This window comes from Mytilinidion resinicola (assembly GCF_010093595.1).
Source record: "Mytilinidion resinicola strain CBS 304.34 unplaced genomic scaffold BDZ99scaffold_30, whole genome shotgun sequence".
NCBI lineage: Eukaryota > Fungi > Ascomycota > Dothideomycetes > Mytilinidiales > Mytilinidiaceae > Mytilinidion > Mytilinidion resinicola.
The window spans coordinates 157,080-166,338 of record NW_022985466.1 but is presented as its reverse complement, the minus strand read 5'-3'; the positions used below and the strand labels follow the sequence as shown (position 1 = coordinate 166,338).

Below are 9,259 nucleotides of genomic sequence, written 5' to 3'. Positions count from 1 at the left end.
CACGCTGGCAAGCATGAACAACTTAGCACAGGCACTAAGTGGCCAGGGAAAGTATAAAGAGGCGGAGAAGATGCATCAAGAGACGCTAGCACTAAGAGAGAAGATTTCGGGAAGGAGCACTCGCACACGCTGATGAGCATGCAAAACCTCGCTACAACATTGCATTACCAGGGGAAGGATACCGAGGCCATCTCATTAATGCAACAATGCTCCCAGCTGAGAATGCAGATCCTCGGGCCTCAGCATCCTCACACAAAGTCATCGCTTGAGTGGTTAGAGAAGTGGCAGCCGGAAGTCCGAAAATTCAAATCAAGGCAATCTCGCTTTAGATTTGCTATCATCATGGCTAGGCGTGGCTGGAAACTATTCAAGAGGACAGGAGGGCGATATACAGCTGCTCAACCTCCCAAAATGCAACCACCGACTCGCCCTAACATCCGTCGTCTACTCCCACCCCATCCTCATCCTCCTCTAGCTCAGTCCCGCCGCCGACGACAGCGGGCTTCGCCATCCGCAGCATCCGCTACCAAGCACCCAGCACCGTACTCGTCATCAAAGAATTCCACACGCTGCACTGCAGTCCGCCTGCGATCCCGACCCTAGTGGGCGTCCATGTGGGTAATCCACGAATTCCTTCTCGGCGTCAAGGTACTGGTGTACTGCGGCTCGCAATCCTCCCATTGGGAACACTTGTCTAAGTTGCTGCACGCGTGTCAGACCGTCGCGGTGTCTCCAGAGCGCTATTGCAACCTCCCTTTCGGACTTTGGGGGTCTTCGGGCGCTAAAGTGGTGCGCGCGAAGGAGGACTACAACGCCGCGCAGTCCTCCGAGAAGCTCATGGTCGTCTATGACCTCGACGTGCTGATCCTGCAATGGGCGGACTGGAAATACCAGGACCTGCGCGACAAAGTCTTTGGGCTGTCCTTCCACAACTTCTAGTGGAAAAGGGGGTCGTAGAGGCCGAGTACAGCAAGACAGCAGAGGAGATCTACTGCGATTCTGTTGGAACGGTCCGCCACACGAACCGGGGCTACGAGGAGACTGTAAGGTTTGAGCATGCACAGGAGAGTATGCTAGGGGGCAGCTGGGTAGAATTGAAGGAAGCCGTGCGGGCCTACGAGCAAGCGATGGCACACGCGCGGAAAGGAGTCGACCCGGATCCTAGAGGGATGGCTTTGGACCGCCGCCCGCCACACATGAGCTCGATGAACCCAGGAACTCCACAGCCGTCGCTCAATCCGACACTTCAGAACTACGACTCGACCTCCCGAGCACTAGGACGAGGAATGCGAATCGGAATCGAGGTCTGGCCGATGCTGTAATTCCAATCCGGCAATTGGATACAGCTTTCGCCGCGAAGCACCACTCCTGGCCTCCGCAACCCTGGGACAGCTCGGAGTTCAGCGCGTCTGATTTGCACTCCGCCATCCTGTCATTCCAAACCAGCTCCTACAAATCCAACCGCATTCAAACCCATTCACCCTTGCAGAGCTTTAACTTCAAAGCAACCCCCCCGAGGCCCGCAACCACGGGGAAAACGTGAGCGGTAGAGCCTGAGCTGCAACTCCCGCGCATTTGAGAGCAAAAGAAGAGCTGGGAATTCAGGCCGTGGTCTGAGCCATATCACTGGCGGCTACGCTTTCGACCTGGAAGACGCCTGGTGGAAACCCCTCACTTCCCTGGGCTTCGTCTTGCCAAGACCTACCTCCCTCCTCGCCTCACTCATTCCACACTCTTCACCTAACAACCCATGGATCCCCGTCTTCTTTGCCGTTATCTACGGGTAACGGAGCGGCGGTCACCACCTCCCTCCGCCGACTACTCCTAGTGCGCGGGAAGAGGTCGCGCGGTGGCGGGGGACGAGAGATCTGAGGGGGTTCGCATAGCGGTGGTAGGTGCAGTGAGGTAGATGCGGAAACAGCGGTTGGAGTTGGAGGCCTCGAAGAGCGAGGTATGAGTGGGAATTGGACGGTGCAAAGGGACGGTGAAGCCGAGGGGGGTTGTGGAGAGGGCGCTAGCACCCAGAGGCAAGGTGATGGAAGCACATCCCGCCGTCTACGAGCAACCGAGCGAGGGTGTGCTAGTTGCGGGAGTGGGAGACAAAAGGGGATGGGAGGAGGGTGGGAGTGGGTTGACTGTATTTGTAATGCCTGTAAAGACATAAACGAGGGTGAGAGAGATGGGTAATGTAGCATCATTGGCGAAGAGGCTGTATTTACTAGCTGCGGGATCTTCATGCGGACTGTCTGTTACCCGCAAATATGCGAGCGCTATGCGTGCCAAACTTCCCCCGCTGAAGTCGGAGCAAATGCCTAAACCCCGTAAGATGATATTTGGTGCCTACGATAAGTACGGCGGGATGCCCGATCAGTGAACGGCCACCCTTTGACCCGATAACAGCTGCCTGACACGAATCCTTCAGCATCCCAGAAATCCGTGTTGAGACAAGCGTCGAAGTGCTGCGAGGGGTGCTAGATACCTTGACACTCTGTAAACGGGTAATCCGTTAATCTAGCTATGGTTGCCTGGGGGAGTATGGGATCTATCAGCGGTTCAGCAAAGGATGAGAACAAACTCGAACGTTCTGGTATCGGCATTCTGAATTTATTTAGAATAAAGATAGCACGGGAGCTTGCGAATCGATGACCACGCTGGAATCAGAGTGATCGACCAGCCATGTTACAGATTGCTCCCGCTTGGAGAGTAATCTAGCGACCCCACTTGTGGCTGCCTTAGGGAATTTAGGTAAGATATTGTTAGCAGTGTTAGACGTTCGACCGGGATCGAATTCGCATGCTCTGCGATATTAGCAGTCTCCTGACACTTCAGATATTAATTAAGGATAAGGCAGATTCTGACCGAGAAGGCGAAACGGTTACTCCCACAAGCCGGTACGACGAAATATTAATACGCCGCGCGATGGCGCTCTCGGCCGGTCAAGTGGTATAATGAAGTCAGCAAATGCGTGATTATATACGCGCATACGTATGCCGCGGAACGAGGCTCTTGGCCGGTCAAGTGAATTCAGCCAGCCTACGATTACATACGCCGCGCGCCGGACCCTGACCGGCCAAGAGCCTCGTCCTTGCCACTGAGGCTAGAACGGCATCGACGCAGGCATGGCGCGGGCCGCGGCCGCATGATCACGCATACGCGGCGTGGCGAACACGGATGACGACATATGCATATGGGCGGATGTTACGTCGAGCGTCGGATCTACGGCGAGGCGTTCAGGCAGCTGAGACTGCGGTGGGTTCGGGTGACGTAAGGCGGATTCGGGGAAAAATTGGCGAGGGTCCTTGGTGGTGGTGGTCTACGTACTGGGGAATACGTATGCTGAATTGGTAATGCGGGAGTGGTCATGAAGAGGGTTGAGGGAAGAGAGTGGGTAATGTGTCTTCTTCAAGACGAATTGGGATTGAGGGAAGATAAGGAATTGATGAAACGATGAGGATCAAACAATGAAGAATTGAGTACTGCGGGGCGCTGCCTAGCCCAGCGGCGGGGTACTGTAGCACCACGGCTGACCGTTGCGTGCATGCGTCGGAGGAATAAAGACGGAGAGGGTGGTGACAATGAGGGTTCCAGCACCAGGCTGCCGGGACTGCACTGCCGCGCGTAGAAACAGGGCGACAGTTTACACCTACAATGGATAGACCGGCAGAAAGAAAAGCTTTTCATGTGGCTTCCGTATCTGAGTGACGTTGTGATTACTAAGGATGTCTTGGTGTTGACCGACGCTTCCGCTCCGGTCGAAGTCGTAGAGTGGAGCAGAACGGTCACAGGACAGACCGGCAGGCAAACAGCACTCCGGCTAGAAAAGGTAGAGGTAGGCGCAGGCCGAGAGAGAGAGACGACGATGAGGGAGTCAGACAGACGGCGCCGCTCCGGTTAGTTCTCGAAGGCATACTTTGACTCACCGGAGGGTGTTGGGAGTGTGAGACGGGACGCGCAGCGCAAGTAGAGAGAGAAAGCGTATTGCTTGTGTATTGCAAAGCACAGCTACAGAAGTGGAATATAGCTGTGTATAGCAGAATAATCGTGGGCATGCGCTGTGCTACAAGAAGAATTTTCATCAGCTCGACAAGGGACAATTCCCCATGCAATCGATAAGGTTGAATGTAAGCTGTGGCCGTGCGGCCGGGGTGCCATTCGCCAATGTGGGCTACCAAAGTTCCGGTCAACCTGAAGAAGGGCGCCAAGCGAGGACTGGCCACAGCGATTGCAGCGTGGATGCACACCTGCTGCACGTCAAATGCAGCTAAGACGGGACGGCTGCGGGCATGCAGGCGAGCGATTGAGAGGGAGTCACCAAACCGGTAGAGTGACTGTGAAGCGTGCAGAGTTTCTCGAGGAAACATTCGCACGCGCTCGAGGAGGCGGCGAGGCTGGGACGCGTGGGAATGGACACGCGGGAATGTTTCACGCCGCCGTGCCGCAGGAGAGGGACACTCGTCGAGTGTTTGGAGGCCTTGCCAAGGGGAAGCACCAGTAGCAGGATTGGCGCCGGAGGGTTCTGCGGGACAACGGGAACGAGTAGCTCAGTTGACGCGGGAGCAGCTCGAACGGCGGAGACGCCCGGCGGAGACAGAAACTGCACACTGCGCAATGCTGCAGTGGCTGGCCGGCCAGACTGGCGCGGGCGAGGCTGTGCGATTGTTGGTGTTGCGGTGAATTGGAGCGGCGCAGCAGAGGGGTGAAAAGGGCGCTTGACCGGAATGGGCGTGGCTGACGAGAAGCGAACCACTCGCCGGCCGCCACCCTCCTCCTCCCGCCCTACACCACCCTCTCCCTCACGATGTTTCGAGGCGCAGTCCCGTTTGGGGGCCAAGCAGCCGTTCCAAGCTTCGACGACACCCTCCCGTCCAACGGTTCCCCCGACCGACAGCGACAGAGCGGGCAGCCGCAGACGCGGTGGAGATGAAGCCGAGGACTCCCGGTTCAGCAGCAACCATCAGCACAGCGTCGCCCTTCCAACGCTCGCCCGCCCCAGCAGTTCCCCGCGCCCTTTTGCGGCAGGAGTCATCGCGGGTATGGGCACAGGAGCGTCTGAGGAGTCGCGGGTCGAGGGGTGCGAGGGCGCTGGCGAATGGTGTGTGCGTGTCTGGAGCGCGTCTTCTGACTTCGCACTCGTGCCGGGCAGGCCTCTAGCGCGTGTTTTGCGTCTCCTGTCGTCATGAGCTCCTCGTCGGTGCCAGGTCTGACCGCCTTCGCACCGCCTGCGCCTGAGGACGGGGGTCTTGGGCAAGGCAGCAGACAGGGGGGAGCCCTAGGAGCAATTGTGGGGGCGTCCGGCACCCTGCAAAGCGCATGCAAGTCCCAGGCTCCCATCGCGCTAGCTCCGCAGCCCATCAGGCATATATCTCGACGCTCGCTGCCACCTTTCCAGAACCCAGAATCGCCCACCATAAATCCAGCACCAGTCCCCGACCCAGTTGACCTCTGATACAACCATCAGAGACTCAACCCATTTACAGAGCCAGTCCTTTGCGTGCAGCAAAGCGACCCTTCACCATTCCGTCCATCACACACACCCGCTATCCCACCACGGCTCCCCGGCTCCGCTCCATTCTCAAGAACTCAAACACCACCACCAAGATGCCGTCCTTCTCTCGCTCCTCCACTATGCCTACCGCCATCCACCCCAGCGACTCCAAGAAGGAGGCCCGCGTGGGCTTCCCGTCCGAACCCGTGACCAGCGTCCTCCGCCCTGTCAACAGCGCCGAGTCCTGGGCCGCCTACAACTTCGAGAGCCATGCCCGCAAGTGTGCCTACTGCCACAACCCGTACGAGGTCCACCGCTCTCACGAGCAGCTGTGCGACGTCGGCCACCGCTTGGCACAGGATGTTGCCCACTTCCTCTACATCAACGCCGAGGGCGAGAGCTTCGCTACTGAGAAGGAAGACCACAAGGTCGTGCGTGTCGAGATCCCGGTCGGCTACGACGAAGTGAGGGGTCTGTTGAAGGCTATTGAGCGCTCCCTCCGCCACCGATCGCGGCGCCCATTCGTGTCTATGGATAGGACCTACTACGTTTCTGCCCGCGTACCCCTGCCAGACCGGTCACGCTCTGTCAAGATCGCTCAAGCCTCCAAGCCCGTCAAGGTCCACCGACCGCGCTCCGGCGAGATCGTCGACTGGCCCACGCAAGCAGCTACAGCGCAGCAGAAGGCCAAGGTCACCACCGAAGTCTCCCACTCTAAGCGTGGCTCCCTCTATGCCTCCGATGTGGAGCAGCAACGCCGCGACTCAGTACGCTACAACGTCGAAGTGCGGGAGCCGTCGAAGTGGGACATCCGCGAGCACCGTCTCTCAGGCTACTACAGCTGAACGGCCTGACTTTCGCTATATGTGCTTTCTTCATTGCATTATTGTAGCGCTACACGAACACCCTGAACGACATCCATCCAGAACACACACCACACCACCTCACCGCGCCCCGGGCCCCTTCCCGGGCCGTACAAAATCCTCTCGCATCTTGCTTGCACTCCTGCATCTAGCTATTCGCGCGTCTGAGAACGCCGGTACGACTGTGCTTTCTGGAAAAGCATTGCCTTTTGGATGGATAAGAGTTTTGGGTTTGCGCCTAGAAATAGGCGGGCCTGACGGGGAATGGGAGGGAAGGGAGAGATACTCCGCCATGACGGCGTTGAGGTCACCCGCAGGAGCTGGGAGGAATAGGATAGCCCATAGCGGGCTAGGATATCAGGATCTAGACTTGGAGGCTTCGTCCGCAGTCTACTGCAGCTTTTTGCTATATTTGAAATTTAAAGAATTGTTTGAACCGCATTACCACCTCTTCTCTGCCATGTGATTCCCACCTCCTGACATTCTACTCCCCAATGCATTTCTTACCATGACTCCTGAAACAACTATGACTACGAATAAACCTCTGCGCATGAACGTGATAGCCCTAGCCGCCCGTGTGCCGAGTGATGGTCGTTGAAACACACGCGCCTTCACAGTTTCGACCCTCAACCCTACCCTCAAACATGCTACCCGCCGACATGGCACTGGCACGAAACATGTACCAGCTTCACCAAAATATTCCGACGAGGGGATAAATGCGTGATGTTTTGCCAAACGCGCGATTGATGCGTGATACTTCTCCCGACGCGTGATGGATGCTTCTAATTTTACACGTCGTGAAGATTGAATGGCGAAGTTGACCAGAGCATTTTCTGCTCTATTTTGGGGACGCGAATACGACGCCATTGACCTGGTGAGTATTCTCGGACTACGATCCGAGTATGCGAACACAAAGATCTAAGGGTTCGCGCATGGTGATAACTATTCGCCTCCGTCGTCCGATTCCAACTCCTAATTCTCCGTCGATTTCTTGGAGCTTTTGAGTACTACCTACCTATTTGCCAATCCGCATACGACGACGAACCAGATCCCCAACTACTGTAGCCCTCCCCTCGGTCATGAGATTCGCCTCCCGAAGTCCGAGATCGCCGCCCTGCCCGGTGCCCCTCCATCATGACTCAAACCTCCCAAAATCTACCCCTCCATCGCATCAACAGTTCGGGCAGAGGGCCAGAGTCATCGCAATTGCCCAATCACCCCCCGCGCAGAACAATCCGCTCCACTCGCTAGCTCTGCGATTCTGGCTGCAAGACGGTTAGCGGATGGGGGGCCTTACGGTTTTAGATTAATTTTCCTGCAGGAGGTTAAGGCATGACTGCAGACGGCAGGCAGGTAGAGAGAGGCGCGTTGCTTTAAAACGCCACTTATAGGCTCCGGTCAAGACAAAGTGAGCTGAGGTTGGGGAAGGGGTGCGCGAAGTGGGAGTTTTTGCCTTTGCGCGATTGCGCGTACCGGATGCGAGGGTGCGACCCAGACCATTTTTTCTTTCGTGCAACTCGAGAATTTCGCGTCCGCGCACCGCGGCGTCAAGAGCTGCGCTGCGCATGCCGTACCTGCCGCTGTACCTCCTCAAGAAATTTGACATCGCCCCTCTGCCGTGCCCCTCCACACACGCAATCCGTGCGGTGGAATTGTAGCCTCCTGCACCATCCCCGCCCCAGCCCTCATGTGTGTGACAATCGATAGAGAGGTACCGGGGGTGTGCGATTCGCACGGGAGTGCACAAAAGATGGATGGTGGGGCGCGGAAGTCACCAAACGACCCCGGGCTGAGTGGCTGCGCGGCCCGAGGATTCGGGTGGATGTCGAGGGTGCTAGGCTGCGGCGGCGCTGCTGCAGGGTGGAGCGGTGGCTAGGCAGAATCGTGAATCTGAAAATTGCACTGAGGTGGTACGAGTGTTGCATAGGGTGATGGGTGATGGAGGGATGGATGGATAGATGCGGTAATCCGTGATAGGCACCGGGAAGGGTGTTTGCAGTTGAGGTACGAGAAGAGCGGGTTCTGAGGATAGGCAGAATCGCAACTCGGAAGTTTTTGCACTATGGTGGTACGAGGATTAGATAAAGTGTAGAACGGATGCGGTGATAGGTGATATTGTGTCGGCTCAGCTATTTGATGTTGAAGCACGAGTGGAGTGCGTTGTGGCTTGGTTGATTGCTGCGTCCGTGAGAAGATTGAAGATAACCCGTAAAGTGAGTTCTGGAGCTTCTCGTCTTCCATCTAGAGTCTTCTTTCGCAGAGGAATTGTGTGGTATCTCGAGAGATCGATTAGAAGGAAACGTGAGATCGCGAGGAGGGAGGATACTCCAGCACTGTTTACAGAGCTGGAATCCAGCCTGCCAGCCAGTCGGGCATTTTGGCATCGTGAAAATCTGAAGTGGAAGGGTCAAGGTGTGGTGAAGGAGAACGATGTTGCACGCTTCATGATTCTTCCCCGCGGTGTTCACACTCGTCTGGAGTAGAGCGGGCCGGCGCTTTGGCATCGTTGACCGCAAATTAGAGAGAAGAGAATAGATTGCCGTATTCGGATGATGAAGCGATGAATAGTATTGCACCGCACTACACCCTTCAGCATTCCCTCTCCCCACGCCGACCCTAAGTTCGCCACCTCCATATCTCCACGTCCATAGGTTCGTCGTACCGACTTTCGTGAGGCTGCAAACTGGGACCGAACTGTCCGAGTGAAGATCACGAAGCGAAGGAACGCTGATCGTGAGAACACGTAGCTATACCCCAGAGGGTACGCGAGGGTAGACGCGGCGTTGGGTTGGGCTTCGGTCCACGCCGTGCCCAGTTTCAGGTCTGCTGGTGCACACTGTGTATGGCCAGGCACCAGGGCCGGAGGTCGTGATAGCGGCTTTGTGTTTACTAAGGATGGGTTTGTTGATCA

General features: G+C 56.7%; 6 protein-coding genes across 6 annotated transcripts in view; 4 read left to right on the top strand and 2 right to left on the bottom strand.

Annotated features, from left to right (window-relative positions):
• BDZ99DRAFT_512373 (kinesin light chain) overlaps positions 1-133 on the top strand; it is a gene marked incomplete at both ends in the record, with an annotated part of 3,859 nt that extends 3,726 nt beyond the window's left edge. Inside the window, one exon of the mRNA XM_033724626.1 lies at positions 13-133. Within this exon, the coding sequence (XP_033569684.1) occupies positions 13-133 (121 nt within the window). The remainder of the gene's footprint in view (positions 1-12) is intronic.
• Positions 134-612: 479 nt separating this feature from the next.
• Positions 613-1,322, top strand: BDZ99DRAFT_527156 (uncharacterized protein; the record flags this gene model as incomplete). Its single annotated transcript, XM_033726214.1, has 2 exons — positions 613-909; positions 948-1,322. The coding sequence occupies 2 exons, from the start codon at positions 613-615 to the stop codon at positions 1,320-1,322; spliced, it is 672 nt and encodes a 223-aa protein (XP_033569683.1).
• A 414-nt stretch (positions 1,323-1,736) lies between these two features.
• BDZ99DRAFT_482588 (uncharacterized protein) lies at positions 1,737-2,237 on the bottom strand (the record flags this gene model as incomplete). Its single annotated transcript, XM_033722500.1, has 1 exon — positions 1,737-2,237. One exon carries the CDS (start codon positions 2,235-2,237, stop codon positions 1,737-1,739), a length of 501 nt encoding a protein of 166 aa, XP_033569682.1.
• A 2,481-nt stretch (positions 2,238-4,718) lies between these two features.
• Positions 4,719-5,446, top strand: BDZ99DRAFT_527155 (uncharacterized protein; the record flags this gene model as incomplete). Its single annotated transcript, XM_033726213.1, has 2 exons — positions 4,719-5,096; positions 5,144-5,446. 2 exons carry the CDS (start codon positions 4,719-4,721, stop codon positions 5,444-5,446), a joined length of 681 nt encoding a protein of 226 aa, XP_033569681.1.
• BDZ99DRAFT_468696 (uncharacterized protein) lies at positions 5,406-6,792 on the top strand. Its single transcript, XM_033721317.1, has one exon. It carries the CDS (start codon positions 5,599-5,601, stop codon positions 6,328-6,330), a length of 732 nt encoding a protein of 243 aa, XP_033569680.1. The 5' UTR covers positions 5,406-5,598; the 3' UTR covers positions 6,331-6,792.
• Positions 6,560-7,321, bottom strand: BDZ99DRAFT_199168 (uncharacterized protein). Its single transcript, XM_033713225.1, has one exon. The coding sequence runs from the start codon at positions 7,213-7,215 to the stop codon at positions 6,790-6,792; it is 426 nt and encodes a 141-aa protein (XP_033569679.1). The 5' UTR covers positions 7,216-7,321; the 3' UTR covers positions 6,560-6,789.
• Positions 7,322-9,259: the final 1,938 nt, after the last annotated feature.